Raw genomic sequence first — 20,618 nt, forward strand, 5'->3', positions numbered from 1 at the left:
CTCCTATAAGATCAGTCCTCTCCTCTCCTGTATACTCTCCACTGCTGTAAAATGCCATCACTTACCAGAAAGCAAAGTCTTGGATCCCCATCACCCTCATGGCAAACCAATTGGAACATTTGTGCTCTTCTCCAAGGAGGAGTAGAGGGGGATAATTACTTCCCGTGATCTAGACTTTATGCTTCTCTTAATACATCCTAGAACTGTGTTTGCCTTTTTTGCTGCTGCATCACTCTGTTGACTCATGTGCACTCTGTGATCTATTAGTATACTCAAGTCTTTTTCACACATGCTGTTGCTTAGTTCTATTCCTCCCATTCTGTAGATGTAATTTTCATTTTTATTGCCCAGATGTAAAATCTTGCATTTCTCCCTTGAGGTCCCCACTGGGACCAGGACAGAGCCTTGAGGTACCCCACTTGTAACACTGGGGCCAGGACAGAGCCTTGTGGTACCACACTTGTAACACCGGGGCCAGGACAGAGCCTTGTTGTCCCCACTTGTAACACTGGGGCAGGACAGAGCCTTGTGCAACCCCACTTGGAACACTGGGGCCAGGACAGAGCCTTGTGGTACCCCACTTGTAACACCAGGGCCAAGACAATGATGGATAATGATGTGGTGATATTTATTTTTGTGGATGTTTTCCACATGATTCAGCTGTTAGTAATTGAGACTTGTATAACATGCACCTGTATTTTGGGCATATGCTCTTATATGTGGTATGGTCGATTATCCTATATAATTAATCTTTCACGTATAATGCGATTTGGATATTGAGGTATTAATATTTTTTCACACTTTAAACTTTAAATTTAGCTCACATAAGTGAATTTTTGGTATAAATTTTGAGGACTTGGGAGAGTATTTGACGTGTATCTTATCCTGAATATCCCACTCAGCATTTGCATAATTTTGCGTTATTAAGGAGTAAAAGGGGAGTTTATAAAATGTATCTGTATATTAGGATAATTTTTATCCATACGCTTTAGCTGGCCTCGTATATATATTTGCACTTGGTTAGAGGCACTATTTTAATTCATGTACGTTTTTTATGTATGTTTAAATAAAGTTGTATTTTTAATTTAAAAAAACAGACACTTTTTTGACTCAGTATAGTCTAATAACTATCTGGTCAGTATGTTTAAATAAATTTATCCAACTAACCGTAGCCTTGTCAATCCCATACGTGGTCATTTTTTAAATAAGGATAGTATGAGACACTTTATCAAATGCTTTGCTGAAGTCGAGATATACTATATCTACCGCATTTACCTGATCCACCCAGTCAGTGATTCCATCATTGAAGGAAATTAGATAAGTCTTGCATGACTTGTTTGGTACAAACCCATGCTGGCTCTGGTTAATTACTGTATTCTTATCCAAGTACTTACAGTACATACATGCTGTGTAATAATTTGCTCACAGATATTTTCTGGTATAGAAGTAAGGCTCACTGGCCTGTCATTTCCTGAAATAGAAGTAAGGCTCACTGGCCTGTCATCTCCGTCTTCATTCCTTTGTTGAAGATAGGGACATTTGCCCTTCTCCAATCTTCTGGGACTTCCCCTGTTCTCCAGGATTTTTCAAAGATTCTGGTTAGTGGTTCTGCAATTATGTCATTCAGCAGTCACAGTATACATCACCTCGATGATGGCGGCGTCAATGCTGGCCTGTAGCATCAGGAATCCATATTTCCAGTACTTTACTGGACTGCAATACTCCAAAGTGTAACAGAAATCTGTAGAGACACATTGTGATGACAGATGTGACCCAAAAACATAGCAATGGGAAGGGACATAACAGGGATCACTGGGTAAACAGCCCCCTGCAGCCAGTGCTCGGGGGGCCGAATCTGATGGCATCCATATGAAACACTCACCTCTCTTCACCAGGTAGTCGTTGGGCGCTGGCACCTGATGAGTATTGAACTGGAGGTGATACGTGAACTCATCCCTGAACTTCACTGCGACCATTCTATCTGTGTACTGAAGCTCCCGCAGAAGCTCCTCCTCACTGGGGAATTCTTTAATGGTGACACCTGGAGGCAAGAAATGCAGAGACATGTGACCCAAGACAGGTGTAGGAGGGATCGGCATCATGCACTGTGACCCAGGACGGGTGTAGGAGGGATCGGCATCATGCACTGTGACACAGTACGGGTGTAGGAGGGATCGGCATCATGCACTGTGACCTAGGATGGGTGAAAGGAGGGATCAGCAACGTGCACCCTGTGCATAGGGATGCACTGATTAGTGCACTGTCTCCTTACCCTGCCATGATAGCGCTGGGAAATGAAGTCGGACTGACACCTCTATAGGAAGCAGGGGAAGGAGACTGTGCGTAAAGTGAATGTGCACCCTCTTCCTCACCTCACGGAATTCAGATTCCTGATGAAGACCCCTGTGACTGTCACCATGGTACTCCTGAGAAGGAGACCAGTGCTGTGGCATTGCTGTATATAACACCGGCGCTTATATGAACAGATCCAAGGCCTCTAAGGGGACTTACAAATACAGTGAAAAGCTAAAAAAAAGTTCTACAAAATCTGAAAAAAATAAAATTAAACGTTCAAATCACCCCTCAAAGTGGAGAAATAATTTTAAAACATACACAAATTTCTTCTGAGCCAGCTTTCTGTGTATACTGTGCATTGTGGGGGCGGGGTTACACAGATTAACCTGACTGCTCTGCACCTGAGACCTAATCCTGCAGATAATCACCTGCTGATAAAACACTGATTGTGCTGAAACTACAGAAAGTTGCTGATCAAGTGACACATCGCTGGAATCAGGGTCTCTGACCTTACACAATACTGCTCTGAGGCTAAAGAGCCAAACCATGCTGACAGATTTCCTTTAAGGAAAATAATGTCCTTAAAGGGAAGGTGCCATGTCATGATCTCAATTGCAAGAGAACATAGCATAAGCATATATAGGAACTAGCTCTTGGAAGATGGGAACTGAGCTGACCATGAACTAAACCTAACGCACAACTAGCAGTGGCCGGGTAGCATGCCTACGTTGATTCTAGATGCCCAGCCCAGCCGGAGGACTAAATAAAGCTAGCAGAGGAAAATATTAGTCCTAGCTCACCTCTAGAGAAATACCCCGAAAGGAGACAGAGGCCCCCCACATGTATTGGCGGTGAGTTGAGATGAAATAACAAACGTAGTATGAAAATAGGTTTAGCAAATTTGAGGTCCACTTACTACATAGCAGAAGACAGAAAGGACACTTTCATGGTCAGCTGAAAACCCTATCAAAAAACACCATCCAGAAATTACTTTAAAACTCTGGCATTAACTCATAACACCAGAGTGGCAATTCCCGTTCACAAGAGCTTTCCAGACACAGTAACGAAACTACAGCTGTGAACTGGAACAAAATGCAAAAACAAACATGGACAAGAGTCCAACTTATCTAGTAGTTGTCTAGGAGCAGGAACAAGCACAGAGAGGCTTCTGATAACATTGTTGACCGGCAAGCAACTAACAGAGCAGCAAGGTTATATAGCGACTCCCACATCTTGATGGGAACAGGTGAACAGGGAAGATGAAGACACCAGTTCAATTCCACCAGTAGCCACCGGGGGAGCCCAGAATCCAAATTCACAACAGTACCCCCCCCTCAAGGAGGGGGCACCGAACCCTCACCAGAACCACCAGGGCGATCAGGATGGGCCCTATGAAAGGCACGAACCAGATCGGAGGCATGAACATCAGATGCATTCACCCAAGAATTATCCTCCTGGCCGTATCCCTTCCACTTGACCAGATACTGGAGTCTCCGTCTGGAAACACGAGAGTCCAAGATTTTCTCCACAACGTACTCCAACTCACCCTCAACCAACACCGGAGCAGGAGGCTCAACGGAAGGCACAACCGGTACCTCATACCTGCGCAATAATGACCGATGAAAAACGTTATGAATAGAAAAGGATGCAGGGAGGTCCAAACGGAAGGAAACAGGGTTAAGAATCTCCAATATCTTATACGGGCCGATAAACCGAGGCTTAAACTTAGGAGAAGAGACCCTCATAGGGACAAAACGAGAAGACAACCACACCAAATCCCCAACAGAAAGCCGAGGACCAACACGACGGTGGCGGTTGGCAAAAAGCTGAGTCTTCTCCTGGGACAACCTCAAATTGTCCACCACCTGCCCCCAGATCTGATGCAATCTCTCCACCACAGCATCCACTCCAGGACAATCCGAAGATTCCACCTGACCAGAGGAAAATCGAGGATGAAACCCCGAATTACAGAAAAACGGGGACACCAAAGTGGCAGAGCTGGCCCGATTATTGAGAGCGAACTCCGCCAATGGCAAAAAAGCAACCCAATCATCCTGGTCAGCAGACACAAAACACCTCAGATATGTCTCCAGGGTCTGATTAATCCGCTCGGTCTGGCCATTCGTCTGAGGATGGAAAGCGGACGAAAAAGATAAATCTATGCCCATCCTAGCACAGAATGCCCGCCAAAATCTAGACACGAATTGGGTCCCTCTGTCAGAAACGATATTCTCAGGAATACCATGCAAACGAACAACATTTTGAAAAAACAGAGGAACCAACTCGGAAGAAGAAGGTAACTTGGGCAGAGGAACCAAATGGACCATCTTAGAAAAACGGTCACACACCACCCAGATGACAGACATCTTCTGAGAAACAGGCAGATCTGAAATAAAATCCATCGAGATGTGCGTCCAAGGCCTCTTAGGAATAGGCAAGGGCAACAATAATCCACTAGCCCGAGAACAACAAGGCTTGGCCCGAGCACAAACGTCACAAGACTGCACAAAGCCTCGCACATCTCGTGACAGGGAAGGCCACCAGAAGGACCTTGCCACCAAATCCCTGGTACCAAAAATGCCAGGATGACCTGCCAACGCAGAAGAATGAACCTCAGAGATGACTCTACTGGTCCAATCATCAGGAACAAACAGTTTATCAGGTGGGCAACGATCAGGTCTCTCCGCCTGAAACTCCTGCAAGGCCCGCCGCAGGTCTGGAGAAACGGCTGACAATACCACTCCATCCTTAAGGATACCTGTGGGCTCAGAGTTACCAGGCGAGTCAGGCTCAAAACTCCTAGAAAGGGCATCCGCCTTAACATTCTTAGAACCCGGTAGGTATGACACCACAAAATTAAACCGAGAGAAAAATAATGACCAGCGCGCCTGTCTAGGATTCAGGCGCCTGGCGGTCTCAAGATAAATCAAATTTTTGTGGTCAGTCAATACCACCACCTGATGTCTGGCCCCCTCAAGCCAATGGCGCCACTCCTCAAAAGCCCACTTCATGGCCAAAAGCTCCCGATTCCCAACATCATAATTCCGCTCAGCGGGCGAAAATTTACGGGAAAAGAAGGCACAAGGCCTCATCACGGAGCAGTCAGAACTTTTCTGCGACAACACTGCCCCAGCTCCGATCTCAGAAGCGTCGACCTCAACCTGAAAAGGTAGAGCAACATCAGGCTGACGCAACACAGGGGCAGAGGAAAAACGGCGCTTAAGCTCCCGAAAGGCCTCCACAGCATCAGGGGACCAATCAGCAACATCAGCACCCTTCTTAGTCAAATCGGTCAATGGCTTAGCAATATCCGAAAAACCAGCAATAAATCGACGATAAAAGTTAGCAAGGCCCAAAAATTTCTGAAGACTCTTAAGAGAAGAGGGCTGCGTCCAATCACAAATAGCTTGAACCTTGACAGGATCCATTTCAATGGAAGAGGGGGAAAAAATATATCCCAAAAAGGAAATCCTCTGTACCCCAAAAACACACTTAGAACCCTTCACACACAAAGAATTAGACCGCAAAACCTGAAAAACCCTCCTGACTTGCTGGACATGAGAGTCCCAGTCATCCGAAAAAATCAGAATATCATCCAGATACACAATCATAAATTTATCCAAATAATCGCGAAAAATATCATGCATAAAGGACTGGAAAACTGACGGAGCATTAGAAAGACCAAAAGGCATCACTAAATACTCAAAGTGGCCCTCGGGCGTATTAAATGCGGTTTTCCACTCATCCCCCTGCCTGATTCGCACCAAATTATACGCCCCACGAAGGTCAATCTTAGAGAACCACTTGGCCCCCTTTATGCGAGCAAACAAATCAGTCAGCAACGGCAATGGGTATTGATATTTAACAGTGATTTTATTCAAAAGCCGATAATCAATACATGGTCTCAAAGAGCCGTCTTTTTTTGACACAAAGAAAAAACCGGCTCCTAAGGGAGATGACGATGGACGAATATGTCCCTTTTCCAAGGACTCCTTTATATATTCTCGCATAGCAGCATGTTCAGGCACAGACAGATTAAATAAACGACCCTTTGGGTATTTACTACCCGGGATTAAATCTATGGCACAATCGCACTCTCGGTGCGGAGGTAACGAACCAAGCTTGGATTCTTCAAAGACGTCACGATAGTCAGACAGGAACTCAGGAATTTCAGAGGGAATGGATGATGAAATGGAAACCACAGGTACATCCCCATGAGCCCCCTTACATCCCCAGCTCAACACAGACATAGCTCTCCAGTCGAGGACTGGGTTGTGAGATTGCAGCCAAGGCAATCCTAGCACCAAATCATCATGTAGATTATACAGCACCAGAAAGCGAATAATCTCCTGGTGATCCGGATTAATACGCATAGTTACTTGTGTCCAGTATTGTGGTTTATTATTAGCCAATGGGGTGGAGTCAATCCCCTTCAGAGGAATAGGAGTCTCCAAAGGCTCTAAATCATACCCACAGCGTTTGGCAAAGGACCAATCCATAAGACTCAAAGCGGCGCCAGAGTCGACATAGGCGTCCGTGGTAATAGATGACAAAGAGCAAATCAGGGTCACAGATAGAATAAATTTAGACGGTAAGGTGCAAATGGAAACAGATTTACCAAGCTTTTTAGTGCGCTTAGAGCATGCTGATATAACATGAGTAGAATCACCACAATAGAAACACAACCCATTTTTCCGTCTAAAATTCTGCCGCTCGCTTCGGGACAGAATTCTATCACACTGCATACTCTCTGGCGACTTCTCAGTGGACACCGCCAGATGGTGCACTGGTTTGCGCTCCCGCAAATGCCTATCGATCTGAATAGCCATTGTCATGGACTCATTCAGACCCGCAGGCACAGGGAACCCCACCATAACATCCTTAATGGCATCAGAGAGACCCTCTCTGAAAGTCGCCGCCAGGGCGCACTCATTCCACTGAGTAAGCACAGACCATTTACGGAATCTTTGGCAGTAAATTTCCGCTTCATCTTGCCCCTGAGATAGGGACATCAAAGTTTTTTCTGCCTGAAGCTCCAAATGAGGTTCGTCATAAAGCAACCCCAAGGCCAGAAAAAACGCATCCACATTGAGCAACGCAGGATCTCCTGGTGTCAATGAAAAAGCCCAGTCTTGAGGGTCGCCCCGGAGCAAGGAAATCACAATCCTGACCTGCTGTGCAGGGTCTCCGGCAGAGCGAGATTTCAGAGACAAAAATAATTTGCAATTATTTCGAAAATTCTGAAACCCGGATCTATTCCCCGAGAAAAATTCCGGCAAAGGAATTCTCGGCTCAGATACAGGTGCATGACAAACAAAATCTTGCAAATTTTGTACCTTCGTGGCGAGATTATTCAAACCTGCAGTTACACTCTGAAGATCCATTACAAACAGGTGGACACAGAGCCATTCAAGGGTTAAGAGGAGGTAAGAAGCAGCTAGACAGCAATTAAGGGCTAGGCAGCAAAACTCTGAGGGGAAAAAAAAAAAAAAAAAAAAAAATTTCCCTTCAACACTTCTTTTTCTCCTGCTTAGCCCAAACAATTAACACTTTGCTGGCCGGTCAAACTGTCATGATCTCAATGGCAAGAGAACATAGCATAAGCATATATAGGAACTAGCTCTTGGAAGATGGGAACTGAGCTGACCATGAACTAAACCTAACGCACAACTAGCAGTGGCCGGGTAGCATGCCTACGTTGATTCTAGATGCCCAGCCCAGCCGGAGGACTAAATAAAGCTAGCAGAGGAAAATATTAGTCCTAGCTCACCTCTAGAGAAATACCCCGAAAGGAGACAGAGGCCCCCCACATGTATTGGCGGTGAGTTGAGATGAAATAACAAACGTAGTATGAAAATAGGTTTAGCAAATTTGAGGTCCACTTACTACATAGCAGAAGACAGAAAGGACACTTTCATGGTCAGCTGAAAACCCTATCAAAAAACACCATCCAGAAATTACTTTAAAACTCTGGCATTAACTCATAACACCAGAGTGGCAATTCCCGTTCACAAGAGCTTTCCAGACACAGTAACGAAACTACAGCTGTGAACTGGAACAAAATGCAAAAACAAACATGGACAAGAGTCCAACTTATCTAGTAGTTGTCTAGGAGCAGGAACAAGCACAGAGAGGCTTCTGATAACATTGTTGACCGGCAAGCAACTAACAGAGCAGCAAGGTTATATAGCGACTCCCACATCTTGATGGGAACAGGTGAACAGGGAAGATGAAGACACCAGTTCAATTCCACCAGTAGCCACCGGGGGAGCCCAGAATCCAAATTCACAACAGTGCCACCAGTGTTCTTGTAGCTTGTTTTTTTTGTGAAATTAAGCTTAAAATAGTAATTAAAATGTATTAATGCAATGTTTGCACAGTTTGCAAATATTTCTAGATGAAAAATATTATATATTTTTTTACAAATATATATAAATACCACTAGGGGGAGCATTTTACTGTTAGCTGGAAATCAGTTGACATCAACATTTCTCTCCCCTTGCGGGTGGTCTATTATTCCTGGGGCAGAATGAAGAGCAGCATCACAGGGCAGCGCCATTTTGTGGGTGACTGCCCTGTCACCTGCTATCATCAGCTGTTACTGCATCGGAAGCACAGCTTGTTTTCAGAGGAGCAGAAGACAGTGGACTCAGCAGCATCCTGGGCCAAAGGAAGAGTGAAGACATCTGGGGTGTATGGAGCATTATCTTAGCTGGAGCTGTGACTCATCCCTCAGTAAGCTAAGATAAGAAGGAGCTGCAGGTCTGCAGTGAATGGCCAGGCATTGTGGAGGGGGTGAGAGAGACATGTAGTCTGGCTGAGAGAGACTGATGGGAGAGAGAGACATATGCAGTATGATGAGTGAGACACATATGGAGTGTGATGAGGAGATAAACACACATGGTGCCATGACCCAGGTCGGGGTTTGTTTCTTGCTTCTCCTTTCCCGGCCTGGTTACAGTACGGTTAACCTTTCCTTCCTCTCTTTGGTTTGTGGGTGGCTATTTATTGGTGCCACTCCTGGGTGCATTTGTCAGTGATAGTTCCAGTCCCTGGCTTGAGCAGCTGACCCATATACCCTTGTGATCCTTCTGCCTCTGATTACTTTGTGCCTGACCCGTACCCCATCCTTGACTTATTGTGTGTTTGGTGGTTTCCTACAGTGTATGACTCGGCTTGTATTTTGAACCCTGCCTCCTTCTTTCCGTCTCTGTTAGTACGTTTCCCGTCTGGCTTTGACTCTCTGGATCGTACCCTGACTACATCTTTTGTCTAACATTTTGGATCCCGTGCTCCCGTCTGTTCCAATTTCGGGCTTGTCTCTGACCTCTGTTGTGGCCTCTGGTGCTTTGCCTTCCTGTTTGTTGCTGACCGGCCTGTCTGACTACTCTACCGCCTCCTGGTGGGGCTCCTCGCTTTACACTGTGGTGCTACACAGTGAGTGCTACCTTTTTCCCCTTACCTGCGCCCTCTGGTGGAGGTTGCGTGCAACTACCTTGCAATTGCATTACATATGGAGTGTGATGGGGAGAGAGATACACATGGAATAGCAGGGGTGAGACACATGGAGTGTGATGGGGAGAGAGAAACTTTGTGCTGCTCCAGGTCCATATCGCAGTCCTCTGTTCCTGGGATACAATAGCACACTACATATCACATGGGTCTACACCTCAAAATGTCATCATGTTTCATCATATTCCAATTGTCTCTCTCGCTCATCAGACTCCATGTGTCTCAACCCTGCTATTCCAAGTGTATCTCTCTCCCCATCACACTCCATGTTTCTCATGCCTGATATTCCATGTCCTGCTCTCCCCCCTAATATTCGATGTGTATCTCTCTCCCCATCACACTGCATATGTCTCTCTCCCCATCACACTCCACATGTCTCACCCCTGCTATTTCATGTGTATCTCTTTCCCCATCACGCTCCATATGTGTCTCACTCATCATACTACATATGTCTCTCTCAGACAGACTACATGTTTCTCACCCCCTCCACAATGCCTGGCCATTCATTGAAGACCTGCAGCTCCTTCTTATCTTATCTTACTGAGGGATGAGTCACAGCTCCTGCTCCAGTACACTGTTCCTCCTTGATGTCTTTGCAGTCTCTGCTACTCTGACAGCGCTTTTCTCCTTCATTTTACTCCTGTCAATCTAGGATCTGTTCTGCTTGAAGCAGTACTGCTTCTGCTAGCAGATCCTAATGACAGGAGACAAATCGAGCGCAGTTGACAGTCGAGCTCCATGAAAATGGCAGCAGAACACTCCCGCTACTGTGAATTGTGCAGCCCACAGAGGCGTGCCCAGTTCACAGCAGTGACTGCTCCATTATAATAGATCGGATCTGCGTCCATCTGTTATCTCCTATAACCATGGGCTGCCGTATTATGACACTGAAAGTGTCGTGCTGCTACAGTGAATGTAAGATGTCAGCCCCCAGGGCCTTCTTTAAACTCCTATAACACACGCAATATGTTTCAAATGCAATCAAAACTTGGTTATAACAGCATGTTATGCTACATTACATTGATTTATTACTTATCTACAAACGCAGTATCTTCCCTTTAAATTTGAATAACCCACTTCAAAAATAATTTTTTATTTTTTTTCTAACAAGCATTTTTTTCTAGGCTTTCTGCACAGTAAAAAAAAATGCACCAAATAATGCAGAGTTCAACAAGTGTCTTTGCTTTTCAGAAATCGCTGAATTTCTGCGAACACATAAAAAAGCAGTCAAAATAAATGCAGTGTGTGCTACGGAGGTCAAAAGGCTCTAGGAGCTCTCCTTTTAGAGCCTTTTGACCTCTGTAGCACACACACTGCATGTATTCCTGCTGCAGTTTTTCTATGAGTGTGGAGAAAATAAGCAATTTATAGAAAATAAATAAAAAAAAAAAAGATGCTGTTGAACTCTGCATTTTCTGGTGCATTATTTTTTTCTGCAGCATATCTGCCCCACCCAGATTTGGCTGCTGCGCTCTGCTGTGAATCTTTGCTCCACACATTTTGCACCGTAAATATGCAGATTTTTACCCCAGTTACACTGAAACGGTCCTCCGCTGCGGATAGGAATGTCTACTCCACCTGCCCTCCTGCACTTTTATCACCAGAATAACTATCTGTTCTTAAAGAGGAACTCCACCCATAATACTTGACAAAACTGGCGCCTATTACCTGACATTTGGTCGCTTTTTTGAACTTTCTGCAGAACTCTGCGCACCATGGCTGCGGCAGCTGATTCCTGGCTGTAGCCAATGATGACATTGGAGCTGTTCAGATGATCCAGGCGCCCCAGGTCGTAGGCGGGAGACTGACCACTCAATCTTGTATCCCACAGAACAAGTGTTAGGAAAAATAAGATCAGCACAAACGCCAAGTGCTGGAGCCACTCCTGTGCAGGGAGATAAGACCGGGTCTGAACATTACTGAAGTGGCAGTGATTAATCAGATAAATATGTGGCGATCATGTGATTGTAATGACAAGAAGCGCTCCGTAACCATCAGATGTGAAACTTGCCAGGATAGAGTGCCACTTCCTCCTCCATTTTAGCAGAAGATTCTTCCAGAGCAGGGCAGCGGTCTGAAGCCACAGACTGGGGTCTCTCCGCATCGCTCGGCTCATCTGGAACACAACAATTCATATCAGAGCTTCACCTTTAAGGCTGACAACCGGTCTATATATTCTGTGTGAGAGGTTGTCAGCCCCAACCCCTGGTGATGACATCACTGATATAATTACCTTACACTGCAGTCACAGATTTCCCATCTGATGTTGATGATCCGACTTCCACTTTCTCTTCTTCTCTGCAGAAACAAAAGACCATATGAAACATTTCCTGGGGTGGTCTTGGCCCCTGATTTATCATTGGACCCTCTTGTCCCCTATTATTCAGATTTCACACTTTTTGCCCAAGTCTGATTAAGCTGTTTGGGTTCCTGGAGACGTAGACCTGGACCCACCCAAAACATCGTCTACGTATCTGCCGGAGGGCCCAGATGTTAAGGTCTCTGTTCGTGTCTCCATCTCCTCTTTTTTGACATATTTGGTATTAACCACAAAGGTGAAGTAATCCACAGTAGTGGTCACACCATCCTGAGCCCCCAGTCCAGGAACAGTGGGGGAGGTGATTTTGGCTATGAGACTCCCTCTACTTCATCAATAAAGGGGTCTGTTATAGAAGTAAGGGGTCTTCTCACATTACAATTGTGGAGCTGAATCAGGAATAACAAAGATTTAATGGCACGTAGAATGATATGCACCCTGCCGAATAGTGGTCTCCGATTCCCCTGTCCACCTCTGGATGTGGAGCTTAGTCTCCAGCAATATCCAATCAGTAGAGACCACCGGTTATCAATGCATCCAAGGCCAAAGACGGACTCGTGGCTGAAGAGGACAGACCTCCACTTCATCTTACTCTGCACCATAATAGCCTTGTAGAGCAATGAGGTCAGTCCTATTCCTGGTATTATGGTGTCTCCTCTAGTCTTCACTACGGTCACTAACAGCTCAGTATTACATTAATTTGGTGGTGGAACCAATGGTGCGGCCATTTTTCCAGTGTCCAGGGGCTAATCATCGCCATGACAACCCCAGGCTGCATGTTGCTGGTGCTACTGTGAGAATCTGCTTGGCCTAAGACTGCCCTATGGCCATTGCATCTCAGGATTTAAGGAAGCCAGAGGTTTTGAACATCTTGTTTCATTCATTTTTTAATCATTTCTATATCAGTGGCGTCTCAGTCCTGTGATTTCCAGGGCAGCACAGTGGCGCAGTGGTTAGCACAGCAGCCTTGCAGCGCTGGAGTCCTGGGTTCTAATCCCACCTTGGACAACATCTGCAAAGAGTTTGTATGTTCTCTCCGTGTTTGCGTGGGTTTCCTCCGGGTTCTCCGGTTTCCTCCCATATTCCAAAGACATACTGATAGGGAATTTAGATTGTGAGCCCCAATGGGGACAGCAATGATAATGTGTGCAAACTGTAAAGCGCTGCGTAATATGTTAGCGCTATATAAAAATAAAGATTATTATTATTATATTCATCACTTTTCCATCTTGGTGCCATCATTTCAGTGCTCGGGAGTGCAGGTCTCTGCCGACAGCTATCTATCCTGACTATCTCCGTGCACACATAGTCTGGACTCCTCTGTCCTCTCAGAAAACCTCTGTGTTCCCCTCCAGACTCCTCTGTCACCCTCTTCCAGACTACTGACCTCCTCTTTCAGATACCTCTTTCCCCTTTATACTTCTCTATCCTCCTCTGGACTCGTCTGTCCTCTCGGAAACCTTTGTGTTCCCCTTCAGACTCCTCTGTCACCCCCTTCCAGACTACTTACCACCTTTTTCAGATACCTCTATCCCCTCCAGACTTCTCTGTCCTCCTCTAGACTCCTCTATCCCTCTTTAGACACGTCTGTCCTCTTCCTGACTCCTCTGTTCCATCAGGAGTCTTCTGTTCCTCTCCAAACTGCTCTGTACCCTGTGAACAATTCTGTTGCCCTCTAAACACTTCTCTTCTCCTCCAGCGTCCTCTGCCCTTCTGTAGATTTCTCTGCCCCCGTTTAGACAATTCTGTCTTTCTACAGACACCTTTTTTACTCCTTTGGATACCTCCATCCTTTCTAGATCTCTCTGTCCTCACTCATTCTGATAGCACTTACTCTGTCCACTCCAAACCCCGCTGTCCTGCTCCAAATTCTTCTATCCCCTTCCAGTCTCCTCTGTTCTCCTCCAGACTCCCCTGTCCTCCTTCAGACCACTGTGTTCATCTTACAGACCTCTCTCTTTCCCTTTCAGACTCCTCTGTCCCTTAGAAATTTCTGTCCATGCCAAACCCCATTGTCCTACTCCAAATGCTTCTATCCCCTTCCAGGTTCCTCTGTTCTCCTCCAGGCTCCTCTGTTCTCCTCCAGGCTCCTCTGTTCTCCTCCAGGCTCCTCAGTCCTCCTTCAGGCCACTGTGTTCATCTTACAGACCTCTGTCCCCTCCAGCACTCAGTACCCTCTGTCTCATTCCAAGACTATATCTACCAAACACTAACTCTGTTTTTCCCTTTTGATATTTCTGTCCACTCCAAACCCCACTGTCCTCCTTCAGGCTCCTCTGTTCTCCTCCAGGCTCCTCTGTTATCTTCCAGACTCTTCTGTCCTCCTTGTGACCACTGTGTTCATCTTACAAACCCCTCTCTTCCCCTTTCAGATGGCTGTGTCCCCCTCAAGACCCCTCTATCCCCCTCCGGGCCCTGCTGTCCTCCCCTAGGCCACGCTGCCCCCTCCTGGCACCACTTATTGATCAACTAGATGGTAGCCCGATTCTAACGCATCGGGTAATCTAGAATATGTATGTAGTTATGTATGTAGTTTATTTATGAAGATTTTAGAATAATACATTGAATACACAGGATTCGGCCGGCGGCAACCAATTAGCGAAGCGTGGTTCAAATCCCGCGCCAATTCGCGGCCGGACTGCGCCTGTCGCTGATTGTTCGCGGCCGGCCATGTAGTATATAACAGGCCACGTAGTATATTGCACAGCCACGTAGTATATTGCACAGCCATGTAGTATATAGCACAGCCACGTAGTATATAGCACAGCTGCGTAGTATATAGCACAGCCTACGGAGTATATAACACAGCCCACGGAGTATATAGCACTCCCCACAGAGTATATAACACAGCCCATGGAGTATATAGCACAGCCACGTAGTATATAGCACAGCCACGTAGTATATAGCACAGCCACATAGTATATATAGCAAAGCCACGTAATACATAGCACAGCCACATAGTATATAGCACAGCCACGTAGTATATAGCACAGCCACGTAGTACATAGAACATCCCGTGGAGTGTATAACAGCCCACATAGCATATAACACAGCCACGTAATTTATAACAGCCCACGTAGCATATAACACAGCTCACGTAGTATATAACAGCCCAAGCACGCAGTATATAACAGCCCACGTAGTGTATAACACAGCCCACGTAGTGTATAACACAGCCCACGTAGTACATTGCACAGCCCACGTGTTATATTGCACAGCCGACGTAGTATATTGCACAGCCCACGTAGTATATTGCACAGCCCACGTGGTACATTGCACAGCCCACGTAGTATATTGTACAGCTCACGTAGTATATTGCACAGCCCATGTATTATATTGCACAGCCCATGTAGTATATTGCACAGCCCACGTATTATATTGCACAGCCCACGTAGTACATTGCACAGCCCACATATTATATTGCACAGCCCATGTATTATATTGCACAGCCCACATAGTATATAGCACAGCCCACGCAGTATATAGCACAGCCCACATAGTATATTGCACAGCCCACGTAGTACATTGCACAGCCCACGTAGTACATTGCACAGCCCACGTAGTACATTTCACAGCCCACGTAGTATATTGCACAGCTCACGTAGTATATAGCAGCCCACGCAGTATATAACAGCCCACGTAGTACATTGCACAGCCCACGTAGTATATTGCACAGCCCACGTAGTATATAGCAATGTGGGCATCATCTTCCTGTTAAAAAAAAGAATTAAAATAAAAAATAGTTATATACTCACCTTCCGTTGGCCCCGGATCCAGGTGAAGTGGTTACCGACGCTCCTCGTGCGCTCCGGTCCCAAGAGTGTGCAGCGCCCCAGAGTCCTGGTCGTTGCAGTAATGTCGCTCTCCCACCAGGGGGAGTGATGGTACGTCTGATGGCACTAAAAGAGTTCACCTGACCAGGTATCACAGTCACACACTACACTTCACACTCCAGCCACCAGGGGGAGCAAAAGGTTCTATCTATTAGGCCACTCCTCACACTCGGGTAAAACTGGGGGTTGGATAGGAAGTTAGAGGTGGAAGCTGCCTGGGTGAGACCCAGAGAAAACCTGTCAGGCAGACAGGGAGAGAAGGAGGAACATCTGAGCTGCAGACAGAGGTCCCTGTCAGGGGTGGGATCCTGACAGAGACTTAGCAAGAGATAGAACGTTACGGAGCTGCGCCTGCACTTCATTGCAGCAGCATCCTAAGAAAGGACAAGAAGCGAAGTATATTGTGGAGAAGTGAGAAACGAGATCACAGCACAAGGAGATAATACCAGGAGGAGTCCTGCCTTAAGATCGGCAACATCCTTCTGAGGCGCGTAGCCGGTGGCCGGAACACCGAGGGAGTAATAGGCTCTATGCATTACTTCAAACAACGGCAGGACAGTTAATTCCAAGTTGGCTGCCCAACCTTTAACCTAATGAAGACAACGGAGGCAAATTGTGGGAGAGGGGCGTCTATAGGGTCCCTATAAAATAGCTCCAGGCCTACCCCGTCATACGGGTCGTCCTATCCATATCATCTGGGGGACGTAGAGAGAGAATATTAGAAACATACACGACAGTTGTGAGGACTATCCAGTGGTGCTCAGCAGGGAAGTACTACAACACACAGGCGCTAGTAGGAAGGCTACTGATTTCCACCTGCAAAGGGAACTCTGGATGTGCCTTCGGACCGGCTGGATTCAGCCAGCCCTGTTAGCAGTGCTCTGGATTGTGGATCCCGAAGTCTTCAGTAAAAGGTAAAGAGACTGCAACCTTTGTGTCCTCGTTATTCATCGCGTCATCCAACATCCACCATTACCACCTACTCTTCAAGGGAAGCCCTGGGGACATACTTCACCTGTGGGAAGGTATAACATCTAGCTGCCATTCCATCACCCCAGCGGACCCCTAGCAGCTTCGGTCCCACTGATCGAACACCACAGGTGGCGTCACGAACACTTGACAAACTACACCTTTTAATTGGCAGGGCCACGGACCGGGTCGGGCCACCGTGACATCCCCAGAACCGAGACAGAGGGACCCGGTACCGAGTACCCCACTGCCCTGCGCCTGGGGGCGATCCAAGTGCATCGCGGTCTCGCCAGATGATGATGTAGCAGTCTTGCGAGACCGCTACGTCATCATCTCGCGAGACCGCAATGCATGGAGCGGTCACCGGAGCATCGCGAGGAGCGGGAAAGGCCGGTTCTGGATCCTAGGGGCCGACGGACGGTGAGTATATAACGATTTTTTATTTTTTTAATCATTTTTAACATTAGATCTTTTTACTATTGATGCTGCATAGGCAGCATCAATAGTAAAGAGTTGGTCACACAGGGGTAATAGCAGCGGTAACGGAGTGCATTACACCACAGCATAACGCGGCCCATTACCGCTGCCATTAACCCTGTGTGAGTGCTGACTGGAGGGGATTATGGAGCGGGCACTGACTGCGGGGAGGAAGGAGCGGCCATTTTGCCGCCGGACTGTGCCCGTCGCTGATTGGTCGTGGCCGTTTTGACGCGACCAATCAGCGACTTGGATTTCCATGACAGACAGAGGCCGCGACCAATGAATATCCGTGACAGACAGACAGAAGGACAGAAAGACGGAAGTGACCCTTAGACAATTATATAGTAGATAGAAAAACATTTGTGCATCATTCAACATGATCGTTCCTCCTCCCCCACATTATCTGTTTAGGGTCATTAATAGGGCAGAAAATCACTGGCCTGTGGGAAGATGTGAAGGATGTCCTGCCATCATTCACGAACACCAAAGACGGTATTTATTGTGTGGCTGCAAAGAATCAGTACAAAAAAAAGTAAAATTGACTACAGGATGGATGTGGCCTGATGATGGTCCCTGAGGACCCGTGGTGGACTAAATGTTCATTTACAAGGGCCAATAGTTCACAAATGTACATACTTATCATCGACCCATGTAATCATGCCACCGATCAGCCAATACTGGAGCTGGGAGACAACAGGGTGAGTGACAACCATGATTTTCAGGTGCTGTTGTCCTGAGATCTATTTCGCTTTGGGTACAGGTGAAGATCGACACTGACCTTTCCTGTGAACGCTCATTCTGCCAATCATCGGCCCAGGCGAGATGGCGTTCAGTGAACCCAGATTTTTATGGAAATGGCGCCGATCTGTGTGATATTGAACCAATTAGATCTTCAAAGTGGTTCTGTGACTAGGGAGATGCAGGAGCTTACTGGGGTCCATGTTCCTTCAGTCTTGGAAGTCATGGGGGAGCCTTCATCATAACGAGGGGACTTTACGGTTGTGAGGTTGGATGTCACATGATACATCTTATATGTGCTATTGGGAGTATGGGTAGAGAAGTGGTGAGATGAGTCATTAGGAGGAAACTCTAGAATCTGCTAATGGCAAGCATGATGAGCATACATATTTAATAGATGCAATTTCACAAATGTATTAAATGGCCCAAAGTAATATCTCCTTTCATCAGAAATGCCTTAGATCTTTAGCCCATTTCCTTTGCCTCCACTTCACTCTGCATCTTACGTCCCGGACCTTCTAATGGAAACGTGTCTGACGTCCCCCGATAAGGCTTTCTCTGCTGTCTATTATACTCATACTATCTGTCCCGGCAACATGGTGGTAGAGACAGTCTTCCCTTCTCAGATCACTGCTCCATCCATCCTACTCGGCCTCTACCAAGCCTTACTACCACTTTTATTGCAACTCCATACAATGGACAACCCCACCATTGTCATGGCCGCCATCCACATCCCTGCTGACACAAAACACAAATCACTTCTACCTTTCACCTCTCACAATGGTCCTCCTCAGCCCACCACAAACATGAGCGTCCACGAGACCTTTTGGTCACCCCTTTTCTAAAGGCCCATTTACATGGGCCATCAATGAGAAGCTATGGACTGTGTGGCCTTCAACTATTGCTCATTTGAAGACCTGTTCACATGTAGACTGTTTGGGGGAAGACCTCATGGGCCTGCATAACCTCTCCATTCATGTGATCACTGTCTATCTCATGTACAAGCATGTCAGAGCATTAATTCAGGAACCCATCAGACGCCCAGTACCGCCATCTTGGTACTCCTAAATGGTCCAACTATAGACTGAGCTTCATAGGAGATCATGATTTTCACTATAAAGTGCAATAATGGACAATTGCAGTATATAGAGTAGTACAAGTGATTAAATAAAAAGAAAAGTTTTAAAAAGTGTAAAATAAAAGTTTTAAAAATATAAAAAAATGACAAATTAAAAAAAATCACCCCCTACTTCTCTTCTATATAAAGAAATAAAAATATATTTCATATTGCTGACTCCTATGAAAATAGGAAATTATTAAACCTGTAAGGTAAAAAAAAATCACAAAAAAAATGATTTTTTTTTTCCCTTTTTTTTTGGGGGGGGGGGGGGGGGTGTCATAGGACATCCTCCCAAAAAATGCAAGAGAAAATGAAGAAAACGTCCTATATAACCCAAATTGACAGCTCCAATCACAGAAAAAGAATACATTACGAAAAATTATGGAAAATAAAAAAAATATATATTTAATTACAAACTTTGGAATTTTTTTTCACCACTAAGATAGTAAAAAAGTAATACATGCAATAAAATAATAATAAAAAAAGTTAGGTTTGGTGTCACCGTAATCACACGGAGAATCCAAGTCATTTTTATTGCTCAATGAACGTCACGGAAATAAAAAGGGCGTCCGAATTGCGTTTTCTATTTCCGTACATTTTATGGTAAATTGAACGGTGTGATTCAAAACTAAAACTGCATCCTTAAGGGGTTAATGGACCTTCACCCCCATTTGACCACATTACACTCTCCTTCATTTCCCCCCCTTCAGGACCCTCACACATCGCGACATTCACACCACTCTCTGCTGTCCCCTCGCTTCACGACACCCAACCCTCAGTGACCTCCAGTGTGGTCGCTGAACTCACACATAACAGGACTGAGCAGATCACTAATCGGCCCTGACACCAACCTGGCCACAAAATGAGGTGAAGTCCAAGGGGTGCAGAGCGTCAATGGAAGAACAGAGGCTCTGAGGAAGAACTTATCTCTTATTTCTGCCAAACAGGGAATCTTCACCAATCTCATATCTTCTGTCCCACAGCTCCATCAGCTACTCAGCACCATCCACCCCTTCTCCGTTCCCCTCAGTGCCCTCCCACATCCCTTGTCCCAGCTGCAGACTTCACCACGAATATTACAGAAAACAGAATGTGTCCTCTTCTAACCCCACAGCCCCTTCTATACCAGAGGTCCAGTCTTCTCCATAATAATCAGCTTATCGGCCATCACTAATCTCCACATCCCTCCTTATCACTGTAACCCCGCAATGTCCCATCTCTTCCCAAACCTTGCTACTCTATGTCCCCCAATTCCAACCCCCCTCAGTAACTGATCACCAACCACTGGCATTTGCCCCTCTTCTTCTGAATATTCTGATAACACACCCATCCGTAAGAAAACATCCCTTGTCCT

At 46.0% G+C, this 20,618-nt stretch overlaps 1 protein-coding gene across 1 annotated transcript in view; it reads right to left on the reverse strand.

Moving 5' to 3' along the window:
• LOC143766774 (ABC-type organic anion transporter ABCA8-like) overlaps positions 1 to 20,253 on the reverse strand; it is a 158,366-nt gene extending 138,113 nt beyond the window's left edge. Inside the window, exons 1-6 of the mRNA XM_077254726.1 lie at positions 20,116 to 20,253; positions 12,041 to 12,105; positions 11,819 to 11,923; positions 11,476 to 11,692; positions 1,883 to 2,041; positions 1,647 to 1,741 (exon numbers count right to left, since the gene is read on the reverse strand). Coding sequence (XP_077110841.1) covers positions 1,647 to 1,741; positions 1,883 to 2,041; positions 11,476 to 11,692; positions 11,819 to 11,923 — 576 coding nt within the window. The 5' untranslated portion in view covers positions 12,041 to 12,105; positions 20,116 to 20,253. The remainder of the gene's footprint in view (positions 1 to 1,646; positions 1,742 to 1,882; positions 2,042 to 11,475; positions 11,693 to 11,818; positions 11,924 to 12,040; positions 12,106 to 20,115) is intronic.
• Between the last annotated feature and the right edge of the window lie 365 nt (positions 20,254 to 20,618).

The sequence above is a fragment of the Ranitomeya variabilis genome, chromosome 4 (genome assembly GCF_051348905.1).
Source record: "Ranitomeya variabilis isolate aRanVar5 chromosome 4, aRanVar5.hap1, whole genome shotgun sequence".
NCBI classification, from domain to species: domain Eukaryota; kingdom Metazoa; phylum Chordata; class Amphibia; order Anura; family Dendrobatidae; genus Ranitomeya; species Ranitomeya variabilis.